The sequence below is a fragment of the Tauraco erythrolophus genome, chromosome 2 (assembly GCF_009769465.1).
Source record: "Tauraco erythrolophus isolate bTauEry1 chromosome 2, bTauEry1.pri, whole genome shotgun sequence".
Classification (NCBI taxonomy): Eukaryota; Metazoa; Chordata; class Aves; order Musophagiformes; family Musophagidae; genus Tauraco; species Tauraco erythrolophus.
This window is the reverse complement of record NC_141466.1, coordinates 99261859-99283144: the sequence shown is the minus strand read 5'-3', so window position 1 is coordinate 99283144 and position 21286 is coordinate 99261859. Positions and strand designations below refer to the sequence as shown.

Genomic DNA, 21286 nt, shown 5'->3' with positions numbered 1-21286 from the left:
TGCAGCCAAGAAGTGAAGACCTGGGATCAACTTTTTCTGTCAGAAGGGTTTCAGATCCCCACTTACCACCTCTCGGAGCAGCGTTCAAACAACTAGGCTCTGTTAGTGTGGAAGGGAGTAGTTCTCAGGGTTGTAACTTCAAAGGTTTATCAGCTGAGAGTCCTCTTTCAGTAATGTTCTTGGTTTTAATTCTTTGTAGGTGTAAATCCAGATGCAAACTATCATGCCCTTTACAGATATTTTGTGGAGTTATGGATCTATCTGGGACTAGCTTGGCTTTCACTCTTTGTTAACTGGAAGGTCAGTATGTTTGTGGAAGTCCACAAAGCAATCAAGAAACGGAGGAAAAAAAGAAAAGAGTCATTCGACAGCCATCCTCGGTCTAAAAAAACCCCTTCAAATGGGTACGTCAAAGGATGTCAATATTTTCAGCTTCCTTTCAAAGAAGGAAGAGACATACAATGATCTTATTAAGCAAATTGGGAAGAAGGCCCTGAAGACAAACAATGACAAAATAATTAAAGTAGAAAATGCCAAACAAAACATGCAGAATGCCAGTATAGATGCCCAGGTAACTTACAAAAAGACAGAGTCATTTGAGTATGATGAGGCTTCTCTGGACATTCAAAATGGTCATGTACTGAGACCCCTGCATGATAAGCGTATGGGAGACAGCCCTCTAGAAGGAACCATGTTTGTAAACCAGCTAGACAGGATTAGTGAAGAAGAAGGTGAAGTGTGGGATTCCAGAGACTATCGACCCTTGATATTTGAGAATGCTAATATAACATTTGTAAATGAAGATGAGGATGAAGAGGAAGATATCTCTGACGATGAGGAAACGTCAAAATCCTCTATGGATGATAACCTTGCAGAGGAATCTGAAACTGCAAAAAAACTGGTAAAATTCCCATCCTCTGATGAATCTACCTTTACCAATAACGAGCTGGAACTTTCTGTGCCTTATGAACAACTGATGAATGAATATAATACAGTAAGCAATGTGAAGGCAGCAACGTGAAGCATGTTTGACAATGGTTTTCTGAAAGTGGTCAGTGCATATTGAACCAATCAACAGAGCAAGGAGAAATGCATGTTTTTGCAGCTTCTCCTGTCTCTTTGAAAACACAATCAAGCCCCAAACTAATAAACTCCAGTGTCCTTTTCCCATCCGAAGTTGGTTTCTGAGCCCGTCAGCTTTGCTTATCTGAAAAACTTGTAAAATAAGTTGAATTTAGAGTCCTGCTCCTTCTTGGGATTTTATGGATCTTGAACAAAGTAGAAGAGACACGACTAGTTAATACACTGGACCTGCTCTGCGTTTATGCATTTCATTGAGGAATTAGTTTGGGAGTGTAACTGTACTGTTGCAAAGAGACTGTTTTGGACAACAGATGCGTTCGGTTACTTCTTTAGCCTTTCACCTCTGAAAACCTGGATTTGAATCCTGCTTTGATCACAAAGGAAAGCAAGGAGTCTACTTTTTTTAAGCTGCCCATTGTTAAGCTGTTACCATAAAAAAAATGGTGCAACCAGTGGTTGTACTTAATGAGAAACTTTAGATGGAATACCAGGGCACACTGATCTGAATTGAGGTGCACTGGCAGACTGAGGAGGAAGCTTGTGAAACATCTGTCTAGAATATGTCAGTGCTTGTCAAATTATAGTGAATTGTAATTTCATAAATGAAATATTAAAATTAAAAATTCCAAAGGAATGGATTGAGAAGGAGCCCTCTAACAAGGAAGAATTATTTTGGGATGAAGCTCACCAATTGGGCTGCTAAACTGCACGTCAGCCTCAGAACTGTTAAAGAGTAAAGTGACTCGAAAATCTATTGATCAAAGTATGTATGAGCACAAGCAGGATGCAATGAACTTTTTTAATGTTGAAAGTGTCCTTCCACTGTCCATTTCCTAGAGGAAATACTTGAATGAACCTTATACAGTATCTATGTACAGGTGAAGTTTTATTGACACTGTTCTTCTGAGGAAAAAAAATCACCTCAGGAGGCACAGATACTCTCCAAATGCCCTAATGCCTGTCAGAAGGGACCTGTAGCACTGCTGCTGATCTGTGCAGTGTGTTAGTCAGTATTGTTGTTTGATGTTCCTCCCTGCCTAGGTACTTCAGACAAGTCTTGAATGAGAGATGATTTTTGAAACAGTTGATTACGTTTTGCTTGTTTTGTTTCAAAGTTTGACCCACATGCATATACAATGGTTATTCTATCCCACTTTCGAGAGGGCTGGGCATTGTCAAATCTTGGGCAAACTGAGATGTGATCAAGTGACTTCAGGCCATAAGGCATTTTTTAAAGGAACTTTGGCTCTAAGCTCCTGAAAGTATTATCTTTTGGCTTGGAGATGGGCTTCTCATTGAGAAGGAAGTATGTCTCTTCATAACATTTATGCCCAAATTGTTTTGGCTACAAAGAAAATTATACTTTGGTTTTATTTTTCTTTCTTTTTCCACATCTATGTGTTAACCCTGACAACTCTTTCAAATGAGGCTCTTGATTACATGTTGGCAAAAGGTACTGACTTCAGTTGTATCCAATATGCTTGGAACAGAAAATAGCCAAGACCTTTGAACCTTAACATGTCAAGTTCTGTTGTTCTGTTTAGGTTTATAGTATTTAAGTCATTCCAGTATGTCTGAAAGTTTCCAAAGTTCAGTGAACAGTTAAAAGTTGTCTCGCTCTCTCATTTTGGTGTAATGCTGGCAGACTCTCTAGCTCTGTAAGAAGAGCTTATGGAATCTCGCAGTGCTAATCTTGATTTACTAGCTATTTCTAATAACTGCAAATATTGGCTGCAGATTCAGTTGCTGGCCTCTTCCACAGAAGAAGGAGGACATATGAGAAACTGGCACTCTGGTTGGATAGCCTGTTGATGGGAAGTTTTGAAGCCATCTACTGTGAAACAAGGGACTGTCTTTACTAGTCTGTTTTTCGGAATTTTTGACGTATATGACACTTTTTCAAATAGCAAGTGGACACAAGGCAAGGGCCAACTCTGTTGTACTGGCAAAAATGTGGAATCAGCATCATTCGATTAGGTAGTTAATCTGTATTTTATGATAATACTGCTGAAGAGAGATTCTAATTTGTAATCAAATTTTACTATATTACTGCTCTTTGGAGCAGGGGTGGCTGGATGAATTTGACTTGTATCTGACCGGAAAGTGGGAGAGACCCTATCGAGAAGATTCTGATTTACTTCTAATAGACACCCCCACATCCATTGTTTTAAAATGACTCCAAGCTCTTCAAGTATTTCTATATATCTGAAGAGTTGTGGTTGACAGGTATACCTTGTAACTGTAAGATGGTAGGTAAGACTATATATGTGATACACAGCATGCTTGTGTAGCAAGTCTAGCCTTCTCTACTTTTTTTTTTTGATATGTTTAAAAAAGCATGCATAAACTTAAAAAAAAATGAGAAAGCACTCCATATAGCTTTTGTTGTCCTCCAACTTGTCTTCCATTATCGATGCAAAGATCAAAGTTTTAGTGACAGTTAGAAAACAACAGGACAGTGGGGAGAGAAAAGGCTTGCTGAAAGTGCATGAAATGAAAAAGCATAGTCCAATCTTCATTTTAAAAAAAAAAAAAGAAAAAAAATCTATTTAATACAGAAATAATCCAACCCAGACACTTGGCTGGACTGCTTCAATTGGGAGGGGATTTTGCACTCTGGAACCCAGACTCTCCGTTCTCCGTAGCAAAGTGCACTTGTGCGCCAGAGCTGAGAATGGATGGGATCTGTTTCATATTATCACGTTAGATGTGACTCTCTGGCCTTTCCCAGTGTAGTCAGCATAGACTGTAAGTCTGCGTAATAAGTATCATGGGATTTAAAGGTAATAGCTTAAATTTATTAAAACAAAGTACATTATTCCCGCTTTTTTGGGAAACATGATCACACCTCACAAAACTGTTCTCAAGACATCCCACCATGTGCCTTAATGTAATCCTAACACTGGGAAAAAATTCCTCTTTACACAGGGGCCAACACAATTGGTCTCATTAAGCCCTACTTGTTTTCAGTGTTTTGGAGGGGTTTAGTTGGCGCATAGCTTTCCTACGGGCGCTCTCCAAAATGTTGAACCATTTCCCAGGGCTTTTAAAATGATGGTGCCATCTCAGAACTGCCGAAGTGCTAAGCAAGACAGCTTTTTGCCTGCTTGTCTTCCACGTCTTGAGAAAAGCAGCTGCCTGGGGGATCTAAATTAATGTTTTTCTGCCTTCAGATTTATGCATAGAGTTAGAGGGGTGTCCAGGCTGGATTTTGAGCTATTCAGCCCCAAAAGTGCCTCTGAGTGAATTCCCCAGTGCTACTTGGTAAGGTCTTGTAGTTATTTCGATTATCTGGTCAATTTGGAAACATTTTGTTTGGATGCCATTTAAGATTTCGTTTGGCTAACCAATAATGTTAATGGCTCTCTTAATGCTATGGAATTGGTTTTAAGGTGAGATAGGTCTCTTTCTGGAAAGAGAGGAGATGTTTTTTTGTTTAAAGAGAAGAAAAAAAAGCTTAAAAGCACATATAAGGAAGAGATGAAATAGAAATGGAAACTTTTCTTTCTAGCTATTGCCTACAAATAGATTGTATTTCCAGTCACATTATGTGAAGCATGGGTCCAGTTTCACAATACTAGCTTATAAATTTTGCTAAGATGGGCCAGTACTTATAAAAAAAAAAAAAGTTGAAACGTGACAACAAAAGTCTGTTCCTTCAAAAGCCCTTTTAAGTGCTATAGACTACGTGACCCCCTCCTTCATGACATCATTGTGACTCTTTTTGGTTTTGTCTTGTGTTGTTGAAGCCTATTTTTACCAGAAGGGCATCATTTTCAAATACAGATCTCACAGCAGGCAGCCTAACACCTCTGATACACTGGTACGAAATCACTGAGGAAATACAAAAAGTAGTGTGTTAATTTTTTCTGAACGAGTGGTTTGTGAATCTGTTGCTGGCAATGGATGTCACAAAACATGCAGAAATAAAACCATAGACTGATAACAGATCCATGGTGACACAGTTGTATATGTTGAGATTTTTTGTTTTCTCCAGTTGATCTGGGAGAGTATGTGTAGAGACAGACAAGCGTCACCGATGAGGAGAGCAAAAAGCAATATACAAGTCTGTTGACCTAAACAAAAAAACCCAAGAACTCTGTTGTAGACTTGTAATTTTTGTGCCTCGTGGGATTCATTCCATTTGTGATGGATTTATCTTAAAAAATTAGCTTGTCTTTCATATGGCTTTTGAAGTTTGTACAGTTCTGACTCTTATCACTCCATAATATGCCTGTCTGTCTGTTCTTTGTTGCTGATTGTCACTGGAATCACACTGTATGTAAATATTTGCTAAGTCTTTGTAAAATGTAATTTATTTTAATATTTTGCAATAAAAATTTTACAATTTATCCTTTCTGGTGATCAAGAAATGAGATTTCATTTTACAACTCCCTACACTTGTAGTGCACCTCAAATAAGACTGGTCCTGGTCCAAAGAGCTCGAAGGTAAGAAGCTGATAAAGCAAGTTGTTTTATGCAAGCAGATGCCTGTACTTGTATGGGGTATTGATGACTTCAGTTCAACAGCATCTGCTCTTCAATTAGATACAGCATAGGAAAGTGTTATTCAATGAGGATTTTTGAACAGCTCTTAAAAGATAAACAAAACTTTGTTCTAGAGGCTGTGTGTTTTCGGAGGCTGTTTTTAAAGAAGATGCGCTGAGAAAGGAAGTGTTAGAATTGATCAGTACTACAATAAAATAAAATGGGTGTTGATGACTGCTGTCTGAGTCTTATACCAGAGCTATTAAAATATCTGAGTAGCTGTTTATGAATTTTCACAAGATTTCTAATAGCAGTGCTCACCGTTTTGCAGGCTAGAAGTATTTGCAGTCCTTCTACTCCAGCAGTTTCCTTAAAACACTTTGGAAAATAGGTAACTACCTACCTTAATGAGTAGTAAAATGTAACTTGATGATATCCATGATAGAGATGGAGCCATCTGCAGAAATTGGGACCACCTCAGCCTGAGGATGAAGAGGCTGAACCTTAGCTTTTAGGCAACTGAGTGAAATTGCTGAGATGTGTGCTAGGAAAGTGAGGAGATGCACAGGCACGGGAGGGAAGGGAGGATGCCATCATGATTTAAGTGAGGGTAGCCGATCTGTACGTTTTCCTCCAGCCTCGCAACAGAGGAGTAGTGAAGGAGGAAGAGGTGCCTGACAGGTGCCTGATGCCAAAAACAGCCAAAGAGGGAGGTGAGGTCCCCTCATGGAGCTGAGGACAGGACATAACAATGAGTCTGGTAAGCACCTGATAACATTTCTATCGACTCCCAGCAGGTTGGAGCCCACAGGCTATTGTTCACATTCTGCTCTTGGTATTTTAGTAGAGAGTTAGTAATTTACAGGGAGCAGGGTAGCAAAAAGAAGAAAAACAGGTTAAACCTGTATCTGTTAAGTGCCTGTTCTTATGGTCCATGCATGGCTGCAGGTTCCTCTGAACACAATACCTTCATAGATAAAATCGCAGACCAGCTGACACTTAAAAAACCTGGAATCTTTTCACTGAACGCTTATCATAGGTCTTTACAATGTGTGATGCAACATGATACCAGCAACCTGCACTCCGTGGAAACAGAGAACTCAGACCTTTAATTCTGGGAGACGAAGACGGTGACATAGCAGGTAGAGGGCTGCTGTAAAACGCTACTTCACTCCCTTCAGGGCAATTTCCTGTAGCTGGACTTAAGTCCTGAAGAAGTCGTAAAATATCTCTTTCAATTCTTATGCAAGGACCTGCGGAGAGGTGGGGGAGGTCTGTTGCCCTATAGTTTGAGCTGGAAGAGTCTTTCTTTTGAAATTCTTGACTTGTACCTTGTGCCTTTCAGCAAGGGTTGGGGGAGTTTTGAGGTTTTTTTGGTTGTTGGTTTGTTTTTTTTTTTTTTAAAAAAAAAATCACACAACACTTTTTTTTTAGCCTCAACATCACCATGGTAAGATAGCTAATACTGTAATATCCAGTAATAAAATGTTGGGCTGAGCACAACTACCATTAGATTTTGGCTTCTTTTTGTTCCAGAAAGCCCTTGGAGAACTCCTCTGACTTGCACGCACACTGGGCCTCCTCCACGTACCCTGCCTGGTTTCACAGCATGATTGTCAGCTATGGCTTTATTTTGTCTCGATGGGTGAGTGGGAGCAAACCTAGCCCTACCAGGGCCCACGCATCTCACTGAGAGCGAACCTCTGGCATTGCCTTTCCCTGGCAGTCCCTTAGCTCTCTGGTCAACTGTGTTTGTCACCTACAGATCTTGTGCAGCCCAGGATACTTGAAGGGTTTGCCAAAGGATTGCTTTTCACTTTCATGTTGGCAGATGCCTTCTTCCGCAATGCAGCTGATGGGACTCCTGCTGACTCATGGCACATGGGCAAAGTCTTAGGGAAAAGGGGTGCACTACTGACCTTTACTATCTTGATTTCCGTTGTGGCTCCCAAGAAAACCAGACTCATAAGGGGATGGGTTTTCTTTGGTGGTGATGTTTTGTGGAAACACAGATAGGTGTCCAAGAAGGTGTTTTGTGTCTTGGGATGAAAACAAATTCAAGCAGTGGTTATCTTGGACTACACAGCCACCCTACCACAGGGAGTGGCAACATGACTGATAGGAGCACAGAGGCCTAAAATGAAAAACCCACAAACATTCAGCTCGCTGACCAAGGAAATTTGCTATTTCACATGAGAAGGGCTTATCTGGAAAGGGAGAGTTGAGGTAGACTGGGATGCTGGAGGCAGCATCCTGCACAGAGGCTCCCTAAAAGCCAGGTAACACACTCTAGTTAGGAGGGCTTCCTCTAACAGCCAGGTTTCCAGTACAGTATGTTGCCAGAACTCCTTCTAGTAAAAAAAATAAAATATGAGAAATACATTAACATGAGAAATATTCAGATGGAAATATTTTAATAATCACTCTGGATTTTACAAGTTGAACTGATACAACTGTGAATAAGAGTTTTAGTTTTCTAGTTTTAGAATACTTTTTAATGAGGTGCCAGAAGTTGCCTCCCTATTGTCGCTCCTTGCTGCTCTTAGGAAAAAGTAGAAGAGAGAGAATGACAACTGACTCTTCATGTCGTGATGGTTGTGTTATTTTCTACATGGAGGAAGCTGTGGAAAATACACCCTGTCCCCCTTTTCTCCTTAATAGGGTGGGGCCGTGAATGGCAAAGAAAGCAGAACAAAAAACCTGAAAATACAAATTCTGAAATTGAGGTGAGGAGGTTAAAACACAGAATATCTAAAGTAAAAGTTAACATTTTTCCCATAGACTTTTTTTTTTTTAAATTTCCTACTTTTAATAAAGTTCTTTTGGATACTTTTCTAAATATACCAAAGAAAAGTACTTACGTTTTCAAATTAGATCTATGTATTATTTATTCAGGAGAAAAACCAAGTACTTTGAAACACTTTTAACCTTATTTGAATATAAAAGTAGTGTGGGGCTACCATGTACCACAATATGCTTTTTAATGGAAAGGAGAACGTATATACTTTGTATGAATGACCACAGTCCCCCACCAAGAGCAAAAATCCTGTTCGAGGCCAGTCAACAGCTTTACACTGTTTTGTGGCCTTATGGTTTTGGGCACTTGTTGATCACGTTTTTGTTTATCTGGTTAAGTTTCTGGGTGTGTAAGGAAGCACATAATTCTAATGCCGTTAAGATCAGAGACAAAAATCCTCATGTGCTTATTTGTGGGTTGGGCCCTACCTGTACTGATCAAAATAAACTGAGTGCAGAGGAGCATTTGTTCCTACATACTTCTGGTTGCTGGGCAGAACTGCAAAGTATGTGAACATGAAATAAATCTACGTTCATGTTGAAATAGAAATCGCAAGCTTCTGAAGCTAGAGGAGAAGCTTTTTATTCATAAAGCAGCGTTGTCCTTCTCTGGCAACTTTCACATTTGCTACTTATCTATTGTATGTGGGTGGTTACTGAAAAGCAAAGGAACAAATTAAGACTTGAGATACAGACAACCTCTTTTGATATTTTCTATTCCTCTCAGCCTGGGACTTTTGCCAACTCCATCTCTGGCACGGCTGGAAAGGAAGGAAAAATAGTAAGCTAATTGGTCTGCTTTCTACTTGCTGATTAGAATGGGAAATGAATACAAGAGGACAAGTAAGCAATATGCCTTAGCCCTCTGAGGGGTATGCTGTCTTTGGCTACTTTAGTGGCTGTCAATTTTTAATAAATGATAGAAAATTGGTGGCTTAACTCAAAGTGAGAAAGGCTTGCAAGGGGAGCTTGCTTTCATACAAGGATGAAGACCCAAGGTTTAAGATTTTCTTCTGCGCTGTGTTGAGAAAGTGAAGCTCTTTAATCTAAAATAACAGACTAGACTCTGAGATTTACAATAGGGATCAGATGAAGGCAAGAAGGTAAAGCGAATACCTATTTTTAAGCTTTAACCTCCAAGTTCTCCGTAGTTGTATGGTTCAAGTTCTCCATCCTTTACAGCTGCTTAAATGGAGGAGAGAGCCTGACCTTTAGTCCCTGCTGATAACCCCAGCATGTCGCTCAGACAAAGCGAAAGGAATGGGGTGTTGAATTGAGAACAATTATTTTTTTAGGAGAAGTGACACAATTTGTATCAAGTACAGGAAGAAATCAGAGACCCAAAGCTATAGTAGCTGAGGAATCTGTTATTTGTGGGGAGATTTGCTCTAAAACACTAGGAAATAAGTTTTCTGGCAAATAATTTGAATCAGTTTTCTGAAAACATCTGACCAAGTGATACTGACTTCAGAGAGAGTTTAATTCTATGGTGTTTATCAGTAACTAAAAAATATAATCTTATGGGGGCATGAATAGCTGAAAGGTGCAAAATCTACAGGAAAGAATTGGCAGCCTGTGAAAATGTGTAGGCTTGAAACAGACTTCTTTCAGAAAATGCAGCAAAAATAAAAAGTAAGGTGGAAATGGACTGAAGCTCTAACTGGCTTTTATTTAAAAGTTTCTGACCCTTTATGTTACTGTGCCTTCAGATGCTATGTGGTTTTGGAAATGCTTGGGATAAACTTAGCTTCCTCTGGAACAGAGAGGGAGGAAAAACTTTGGGGTTATCATGGTTTATTTACCGTAAAATGACCATTCTTTAAAACAACAACAAGAAGATTCAGGAGGAGGAGAGCGGTGACTGGTTTCAAACACTATTCTACTCAGACCTATGCAGTAATGACCCAACTCATTTTTCACAGAAGAATACTGCTTCCACCCTTTTGTACGTCTCTTCTGGCTCCCACCGCTTTTCTCCTCACTCTTATGTCTTAACTTTCTCTTTCCTCTACTGTGTTGCATCAGTTCCGTTACAGTTCCTGTGGCCCCCAAGGAACACTACAGTTGCCTGCAGTCAGGACGCAGCAACCACTCGTCATTTCAGACTGACAGCCAGAAGATAGACTTGGCTTCCTCCACTCAGAGTGCCAGACTGAACTGCTTCAGCTAAAGGAAGTCAAACAACCTAGGCAGAAGTCGAACAACCCAGGCACCCAGCTCTGCGATCATGGCCTCCTTCCGTGAAAAAGTTCATGCTTTTGCACGTTTTCAGCCATGCTATTTGTATCTGCTGTGGATTCAGTCTTGCAGGGATGTAATTTGGTAAGAGCAGGGGTAAAGCTTCACTACAGGGTCCTGAGTGGACAAGGGCAGCCTATCTAAATACAGAGACTTGCTAATGAGGCTGGGGTTCAAAATAGTTTTTGAAAGAGGGTATGCCTATTGCGAGTTGTTGTATTTGCACCCTTTCCAGTTCCATGTTCCTCTTCCCCTTCTTCCCACCTCAGTTCCCTTTTACCACCACTCCTAAACTCCTCAATCTCTTTTTATGACCACAGTTGTCCCTACTGCTCTAGCCTCTGAACTGGGAGGATAAAGCTTAGCTCTCCTTTTACTGGAACTCTCCAGAAGGCTTCCTAAGCCTTAGAAACACTGTAACTCGTTGCTGTGTGTTCAGACTGCTTGACATGACTACATTTGTCATGTAGATGTGGCCTAAAACTATGTTCCAGTTGCACCAAGTAAGCAGCAGAGTTATCACCTGTTTAAATAAACCCTTGGCTCCTAATCAACAATTCAACAGAAGAAAAGAAATTGAATAGAACAAAATATGTTTGATTATTTACTAAAGACATAATGGCTTGGAGACTGAAAACAAAGAGCGGGACTGAGAGCCAGATGGCAACCAATATAACCTAGACAGCCTACATGTCGAGTCTTTAGGGTACAGAAAACTCCCACGGTGGGATTTTTTTAAACACTACAGAAAGCTGTATCTGCTGCTTCTCCAATTACAGTCATTCCTGATAAAAGCCAAAACTGACACTTTAAAAATATCATAAATTGATGTCAGGAACAGTTTGTGTATATCATAACATTTATATGTAAGTGGCCCCAGTACGCCAGTGAGAGGGCAGAAGTGGGAATGGGGTCTCACACTGCATCCGTGCAGAGGCCCCCTGCAAAAGGTTTGATGTCTGTGTTATCAAGGAGCCTGTAGAAAGCTAGTAAGGTGTAAAAGCACAGGCCCATGGCATGCGTGTAGCTGGTACCATGTGCCACAGCTGAATTCAAGTGTATTGTGGTGCCAGGGAGTATAAAAGGAACGTTTTAGTTGAAGACAATCAACTACTTACAGACACAGAAGAACAGACTATGAATAGCAGGTGCCACTGGCCTCAGGCAGAGTTATCCATCCGTGGCATTCACATAGTTTGCGTAACTCTTGTCTGACTAGTCACTGAGCTGAGGTAGAAAAGTCTTCTTGAAGTACCAGGGATAGCTAGCACCATCAAGGTAACTTGTATTTGTACATAAAATGTAACCCTGGGAAGGAGAAACAGGGCTGGATGGAGCTAATCATCATCCAGAGCTTTGGGAAGGAGAACAGTGGGTGACCCTCACTCCGGAGTATCTGCACACAATAGGTACTCTACACAAAAGGGAATAAGAAGCCTTCTTAACTATGGATTAACTCATGTCCTCCTAAACAGACCTTTGCCTTGGCTTCTTTTTAGGCCTGGCTGATATTTGAAGTAGGAAGGGTAAGAACACAAGTTTGGGTGAATGCAGCAGCTTTAGGACACTTTCTCTTGTTTCTCTGTTTGGAGCTGAAGGCCCTCTCTTCAAGTATTCCTGTGCACTGGGGCTCTGGAATATGGCATGTTCCCTAAACATAGGTCTGCAGGGGAGATCAGAGCATGTGCCACCATATGCCACCTGCTGGGAGAGGAGTTTGGGGAAGAAAAATTGGCATCTACTCCCAAGGAGCAAACAGTAGAGAGGTGTTTCTTGTCTTCCACTGAATTGGCACAGTGATCTTTAAGGGTTAAAAGGAGCTAAACCTCCTCTTCATACTGAAGGTCTTCACTACATAACATTTCAACAAAAACTGATGTGTCTGTGCTTCCCAAGAAGCATACAACCTTCTCTTGTGGAGAAGACTCTTTTCAGGAGGGCAGCTGACAATTACTGAGGGCATAACTTTGTTCCCTGTTGCTCCAAACTACGAGGTGTCTCACATCTTGTTGCTGCTTCTTCATTCGCCCGTCTTCTCACAGAAGAGGCAGTGGTACTGGTTCCCTCAGGATCAGACCAGAACCTAGGTAAGTCACCTTCACAGGGTCTCTAACGCAAGTTTTCTCTCAGCTGTTCAATGCTATTTACAGCCTTGGAAGGTCAAAGAGTATGAGTAGACTTCTTTCCTCCCTAACTTTGCAGTAAGCAAACCTGTACAACTGTGTGCTGATAATGAGTAGCCAGCAAATTGTAGCCTTGACAAGATCTACTGTTGGTGTTTCCACCATTTCCCTTGGCGGTTTCGGGTTTTTTTTTTCAGGTAGCAAAATTTTTCTTACATGTAACATGCAACTCTCTGAAGTTTAATTTCATTATCATTTTTTTTTCTTATTAACAAGTAGAAATAATTAGTTCCTGTTCTCATTCTAATTTTAGTTTTTGACTGTCGTGGGTGCAGAGGCCTCTGGGCAGCAGAATAGGAAGAAACTAAAACCAGAATTCATTAGGAAAAAAAAACAGCATAAGTCAGTATAGAACCCAGATCAGGAAATTTTTAAAATCCCATCCTCCTACCTCAAGAAAGTCATCTCAAGCACTTTAACAAGAATTAAATAAAATGCCATCTGTAATGGCATCAGAATTAGTACTGCATAAAAGGGTCTGGGAGGTATAAGAGTTCCCCCACCAAAAACATGTGATGGCTTCCAAACAGATGAGTATTATCTAGGGACGTAAAAGCAAAAGTAGCATGTGTGGAGATGGGAGGTATTATTCCATTCTCTAGGACAGTGGGGCTAGTATGGGCTCAGATCATCAGTTTTTAAGGAAGCTGTAGATAAGCTGTGAGTAGTCTGTATCACAGCAACAAGAAAATGTTGTAAGAAAGCACGACATTTAAGAAAACCATTAGGAAAGGCTGAAAAAATGGGTTTATCCAGACTGGAAAAGAAAAAGTACACGCAAGTTTTCTGACAGGTAGAAGACTACTGAAGAGTGCTAAGCAGGGGTTAAACAGTTTCTTGTAGACCTTAGAGAAAATAAAAAAATAAATCTGTCTGCATTGCAATAAACAAGATAGATCCTGACGCTACAACATACTTTCCAACTGTAAGAGCAATAAACTCTCCTAGGTGGACATAGACTTCCAACTATTGGAGGATTTGAGAACAATTTCGGCAAACAGCTGTCAGGAGTGGTCTCGCTACACTTACTGGACTCCAGTACAGGAAGGTGGATTCAGTAATCCCTTGAGGTTGATTTCAGCTCTACATTTCTGTGGTTTATGTCTGTTTATAAGAGGTCTGATGTATTTTTATCACTCCCTAATATTATTCCTATATTGTATAATTAGGATTACTCAGCATACTGATTGTCTACTAAAAATCAGATAAAATGTTTCATACACATCTTAGAAATAAAATAGTCTCTTCCACTTACCAAGATCAACTATCTGCCCTAACATGGTTCAAATGTACTAACATAGAAAAGAATGACACTGTGTAAATAATAAAAAGACTGCATATCATTTCTCTTTCCTGAGCTTCCTTAGTTGTCGAGGCCATTGGAAAATTTTGTTGTATGGGATCTTCTAGTTCGTTGTGTGGCTTCTCTTTCCAATGCTGAGCATTTGGATAAAATAGTGTTAAGGCAAGGTTTGCTATGCCTACGCCAGTGTATTCCATCTGTTTTTCTTCTTGCAAAGAAACAAGGTGTTTTTTTGTTTTCAGGCAGCTTCTTAAACAGTGTGTCCTCCTCGCCTAGCTTTTCCTCCCATTCCTTCTTCACCTTCCATCACTTTTCAACCACATGTATGGATTTTTGTGACTTGGTTGAAGTGGTTGTGCTGTACCTCTGCTGTCATGCATTTAAAGATATGAAAGTCGTCTCTTGACTATAGTCCTCTGAATTCTGAATTTGGTGACCTTTCACCGCTGTGTAGCAGATCCCTGCTCACTTACCCCACTGTTTAATAGAAAGGATGGAAAAAGAGGTAAGAAATTCTGTGAAAGGCTTTGCCTTCCAGAGTAGCACAGCTGCTTTGCACAGCCACAGCCAGAAAGTAGCAATTGGCATCTCAGAGGAACATCATTCCTTTCGTGGGTGAGAGAACTGGCAAAACCTCTGACTGTTGCGAAGTTTTATAAAAACAGCTCTTTCAGGAAAAAGAACAAGAAGCTTATTTACAACTCACTTCTAATTTTATCCCTGATTTTTTTTTTTTTTTAATGAAAGGTTTTACATCAGCTTCTGAGACAAACTCCTACAATTTTACAAAATGTTACACTCCTGTTTCTGGAGAAGAGGAATAAACAATCTTCTCAGACACCTAAGATTTGCTTGTATAGAAGAGAAGCATATTATAATGAACTGATATATAGCTGGACATATGATTTGACATTGCAGTGAAAGAGAAAAAAATGCTTTGCTAAGGTATGTTAGAGACTATCTGAAATACTGACATAAATCATGCTTTATCCAACTCAGGGAAGGGATCTAAATAAGATCTGCATTTCTGAGTCTTAATTTCTTGGGTTATTTGGATTACAAGGCCTTTAAAGATTGTTTCTGTTACAGCTAATTACATTTCCCCAGATTAGACCCCAAACAAACTTATTTACTCTTGTATTTAAGCTTTCCTGGTAAAGAAATGGGAAATATTCAGCTGCCATGAGGTCCCACGTGATTCCAGTGGAAGACCCTTGTAGCCTGTCTTAAGCAGGTCATTCAGGAAAGACAGAGCGAAAGCTGATGAAGAAGTGAGGATTGGACCAGTGTAACAGAGTGGCCTCCGTTCACAACAGATGCAGCAGCCAGGCCTGTCCCTTTCCAAGGCATGGCAGTGACCAACAGCACCTCAGCCAGGCGGGGACACATCTGTCCCACCGAGGACAGATGGACTTCTCTGGGTCTGAGGCTGACAGTCCCCCGAGTCCTGCAGCGCTCTCACAGCAGCGTGGGGTTCATCACCATGATTCACAGCACTTTGCTGTGTTGGATGGAAACTTATGCTCACTAGACAAGAGAAAGAGCTAAGAAAGCAGTCCTGGGACATCTCTTTTTCCCAAATACTCATTCGTTTTTTTGTTTTCCCGTAACTTATGCAATTTTTCTTCTCTGCAAGGCAACCTGCTATTTCTCATATCAAGCCTAAAGCCATCTTTGCCCTCTACTGGCATCCTGTAGAAATACAAGAGCACATTAGGCAATAGCTCCATCACTTCAGCTCTTCACAACCACCAGACAGGAGGAGAGGGTACACAGAGACTACGTGCAGGTAACGATGGGACCGTGCCCTTGGGGTGGTGAGCAGACCTGCATGAAAGCTCAGTGAGCAGCTTCTTACAGCTCCAGTAGCAATAATGTCCGGTTAGACAGGGCACTGCAACCCCTTCTCCTCACTCTACCTAGATGTTTGTAAGGGAAGAATCTGTCACTTTTTAAAGCGGTGTCTGATTTCAGGTTATGTATGAACAAGCCAGTCTAGAAAATGAAATTTGTCTCTGCCAATTGCTGTTCATAACGTTTCTTTCCTTCGTTTCCAAGTATAATGCACTCCGGCTGGTTTGCAAGCTCAGGGAATGACAGCAAGAGTGGTCAGAGAAAATGACCTGAATGGCTACCATGGATGTGAGAGCAGGTCGATAATCTCAGATGGTACTTTTAATCCTGAAGGATAACACAGTGCTTGAACATAGTGTAGGCTTGAAACTTGCTCGAAAGTCCGCTTTGGGGTGGGATGCAGTGGCTGCTCACGTAGATGTTTGGGACAAAGTAGAAAAAGCATCTTATTCACTTGGAGATATGTGGGTACTTTAGCTTGGCAACAGATTACTGGATAAATGGAGTCAGCACACCAACACTTCTGAAAATGTAGACCACAGTTTCAAGATTCAGGCTGACCTTTTCCTGTCTTGTGAGGTTTGGAGGGATCTTTCATATCAGCACCAGCTGTAAAAAATAACAGATTCTGGTTTCTGATAAAATACACTATGAAAAGACTCACGGAAGGGCTTGTTAATATAAAAGACCTTGCAACAGTTAGGTAGCTAGTGTTGTTAAATAAGCTACTGTTAGTCACTGTCATTCTTTTTATTTTTAAAATTAAATGTATCAGGAATAAATATGAAAGTACATTTCAGTAGCAATTTTCAGAAAATAATTGTTCTCTTCCCTCAATTTGTACGTCATTAGCAACAACTAGTGAGGGACACCTCCAGCAGTGGCACAAATGGCTTAAACAGAGAAGAGAATTTGTTTTCTAAGAGAAGATATGTTCGAATGACAGCCGTAATTCAAAACTTGTGATGTCATTTGTACTCTTTAATTGTTTATGTTTAAAACAAAGTTATCAAAATAACTTATTTTAATCATAGCTGAAAACAGCAGTTAAAAAACCTGGGCTACTCTTTGAGACATTGTTGACGTGCACATTACTATGGATGTATGTGCATACCATGTGCCAAGATTCCATCCTCCTTAGCCCTGACAGCAGGAAAGGCAGTGCAAACTCAAATTTTGAGTATGAAATTCCTCTGTTTCTCTCAGGCAGCTCCTAGTGTGTTTTTCTCCAACCCATTCTGATCAGTCTTCAGTCTCCACATTTAGGATGGACTTTCTCTCCACCTTTTTCCTCCGCTTCAGCTTTTTGCAACCATGAGTTAAGCTCAAAAAACAACTGAACATCTCTGAACACCTCAAAGGTAGCAAGATCTTCATGAGGACCTTTCTGCTTTGGCCTTTGCTGGCGGAAGCTGCCATTGTGGTGGTATAACACCCTGAGCCAGAGAGAGAGAGAAGCTCAAAGGTGCCAATGGATCCTGCTCCAGCACTAAATCAACTAGTTTTTTTTTTCTCTGCTCAGCCTGGGAGGATATCTTTGTCTTGCTTATGCCCACAGTGACTTAACTGGAGTACAAGCATTTACCTTGAAACTATCTGATCTGTCAACACCTGACTTTATAGTAACACTGGATTTTCCAACCCTTCCCATCATCTTGCCACCTAAGACAGACGTGACCAGAACTTCACGGGATCTTTCCAGCACCTAGTGCAAATATTCTGCTTTCCCCATCCTCCTTTGAAACTGCATTAGTCTTTACAGTAACAGCTACTGGTCTTTGAAACATGTTTTGGCAGAGACAGCATGTTTAACTTTGCATCCTAGCCATCATTCCCATGTGGCTTTGTCCTTGGATGCTCTAATGCTCTGGCCACTCACAGGAAGACCATATACTTCAAAAAGCTTTTGAGACCTTCGCATAAGCTTCAAAAGCTGTTTCCTTTCTGTCATTGGTTTTCCATCTCCAGATCATAAGGAATTTGTGAAACTGATTTAATACCAAAATCAAACATTACAGCCCTTTTGCCCCATAGAAGTGATTGCTCCTCTGGACTGAAAAGACAAGTGTAAGTATCTGAGATACTCCATCCAGTTACCCCAAAGGCCATGTCTACCTCTTACTTATCCAGACCTTCAGAAACATCCCATACTACCACTAGTGAACGGATGTAGGTGCTCAGCTATTTACATCACCTTGATCCTTATCTCTAGCTTCTGATCTCCCACTCTTTTCAACCTAGAGATCTTTCTCTCAAGATCCTGCTACCTTGAGATGTTTCTTTGCTACTCTCTTCTATGCAGCTTTGAAGAAACAATGTGAAAGCTTTATTTTGGGGTGTGAATGTTCACATCAGCATCAAGCTTCCCCACAGAAAAGATCTAAGGCTTTTGGTGAGTTTGCCTTAATTACCAGAGCTTTCTTGGGAGAGGCAGGCCACTGGCCAATAAATTACATCGTAAGGTAGTCCAATAGACACATAAAAAATGAGTCACAATGTCATCTTATTTATCAAAGAAACATCTCCTGGATTGCTTGTTTGCTTGTCTGTAATAACCTCCAAGTGCACCCTGTTTCCACAGGATCTAAGAAATGACATCTTAGGTAATTTAATTTAATTTTAACAACAGCTGAGAAACTGCAATTTTTCCCCCCTGTTTTTGTATAGTGTAAAAATTTCTTTCAAATTGACCCTTTGATCACCAATTTCTTCAATTACAAAAGAAGAGAACTATTTTGCCTCAGTAATTCACAAATGAGGCTTTTATTCATCAGTAGCAGGAGTTCCTGAGATGAAAGCAAAAGAGGCATCTGGTCTATTGAAGTCATTAGCAGAACTCCCACTGCCTGCAGCATTGACAGAATTTCACACTAGGGATTAGGCATATCCTAATCTGTCCTGATCTTTTATGTAAAACAGCATTTCAAGTTTTATCAGATTAGACACACACATACTTAACAAATCTAAGGCCTTTTAAAGATAAATCTTGTGCTGCTAAGAGACCTGAGTCATGATGTCTGAATGATTGGAGACTGTGACTTAATTCTGCTGAGAGGGGTACCTCGTTTGGGCTAATGATCTCACCGGAGCTGATGCCTGAGGAATCATGTTGGCAGCAGAAAAACACAAGAGGCAGTGTACCTCAACAGTCTGATGTAGCAAAGGTTTGGCAGGCCTGATTCCCCTTTGACTCTTCTGCCCTTCAGATTCACCAGCTCCCATTAAATTAGGTATTTTTGTTTCCTCTCTCTTGTTGCTGCCCAGGCATGCTAGGAAGAGTCGCTTACGCTTCTATAAATGCGTATTAATAACTTAATCTTTGCAACTGGTAGATGTAAAACAATACTGCCTGGGAGGAACTCAGCAAGGTCATTTCCAAAGTGATAAAGTTTCTCCCTTTTATCCTTCCTACTGTGGGAGTACGTTCCTGGCTTCTTTCCTTTGGGGACAAATACAGCATGGAGAGAAATAAGTAACTAAAATACAGTGTGGGGAGAAACAAGTAACTTTTTTCACTTGTTGAACATTTGGTTTTGCTTAGTTTGATTGATAACCACTCTGAGCTTGAGTAAGGCCATGTTTCAACTCTTACTGACAGATGCGCCGGAGGTGCACACGTACTGCTCTGTAATAGTATGGCGAAGACATCCGACCTGCGTATGTTCTGATATTGTTTCTTGCTGCGTCCAAAAGGAAGGGCTGAAAATAAAGATGTCAGAGCAGAGAGTATCTCCTGTGCGATCGAGCATATTCCATGGTCATCACAGGTATCGTTTTCACAAACACATCCAGCTTCCTTTTAAAACTAGCGAGGGGTTGTGGCCCTAGAAGAAGGCTGTTCCAAATTCTCATTCCTCTGGGGTTTGGAAGCCTGATTTCCAGCATAGGTTAATTCTTGACCAGTTCTAACTTATTTTTAGTAAGCTAACATTGTCATTTAACTTAAGTATTTTCTTCCTTTCCTAGTGTTTTGTCCCAGTGTATTTACTTACAGTAGTTGTATCCCCACTCCACTATTCTGTCCTTATTTTCATAGACTAAACAAACTGAAGTCCGTTATCTTCTCCTTAACTGGCATATTTGACTTTCTCTATTCCACTCCAGTGCACGCAGGAGTAATCAGGTATTCTTTACAGACTAAAGCTCATCAAGTAAACACTCTTTTTTCAAGAAATTCAACAAGGGAAACTATAGTGTAGCAATAAACTGTTGGTACTATTGCTGTTGATACTATTTCTATTTTATCAATAACAATAAACTATACTGTATCTCCTGTTCATACTACAATCAACCGATGCTTTGTCTTTTTTCTTCTCCCCTTTCAAGGAACCCTGAAAATGCATCAAGGCTGAAGTTTCATTCTGAGGCCCTACTTTACAGGCTCTTGGTTTTTTCCAGCTAGAACCATAATCCTGGAACCAGAGTAACTTCTTAATGATTCACACTGTATTTTTAACATACTTCAGTGTACAAGAGATGACATCACATTTTAGGTCAACTTTAACTCAGAATCTAGCTGAACTTTCCTGAGCTTCTCTAGGGGAACAAACCGAAACCCTACATATTCCAGGGAACAGCCCCACAAGATACAGAAGACTGAAAGCAAGATTTGATTTTCTCTGTAAAAATTTTGTTTAGGACTGTGGGAGGGAAAACCACAGTAACTGCAGCTGCAAAACTCTTGATGTAGACAGAGTAATAGCAAAAAAATGTCTTTTGTTTCTGGAATAGCTTACATTGCATGAGAGATTGACTGGAGCGATATTAGCAAAGAAGTGCAGTGTTGTGCCTTCTCTAGTGAGTGCAGGTTGCTGACAGCGCCCCAAGTATGGAGAAAAGCTCTAAAGCAGAGTAACAGTACTTGGGACTGCAGCGAGAGCTGGAGATGCAGACTGAGCACCAAAGGCAGGCCCAGAAAGGCTCTGCACATCTAAGATGTCTCTCCTAAGAGGCTCTGAAGACACCCTATAGACATGGATGCTGTCACTGGAGAGGTGAGAGGAACCACTTTCCCTGCAGTGCTTTGTGCCACCAATGGCCGGACTGCCCTCCGAGGTCTGCAGCTCTGGTGACCCATCTCCTCCGAGACACTGAGCTCCCCTTTCCTGAGGGGGAAGGCTGTAATATCCCAAAAGCCCGGAAACGGATCAGCCAGGCTTCTCCGGTCAGACCTGTGCACACTGCATGGCTTCTGTGACCCTGAAATAGGGCATTGACCCTTGGTGTAGCATCTGTTCAGAAATAAGCCTTTATTTATTAAAAATTTGGCTTCCAGCCACAGTGACTGTAAGGAAACCTGAACACAACCTCTCCTATGAAAACAGGCTGAGAGAGTCGGGGC

General features: G+C 40.8%; 1 protein-coding gene across 1 annotated transcript in view; it reads left to right on the top strand.

Moving 5' to 3' along the window:
• Positions 1-5352, top strand: part of KCNK5 (potassium two pore domain channel subfamily K member 5) — a 36887-nt gene extending 31535 nt beyond the window's left edge. Inside the window, 2 exon segments of the mRNA XM_086631676.1 lie at positions 200-393; positions 395-5352. Of these exon segments, the coding sequence (XP_086487802.1) occupies positions 200-393; positions 395-1021 (821 nt within the window). The 3' untranslated portion in view covers positions 1022-5352.
• Positions 5353-21286: the final 15934 nt, after the last annotated feature.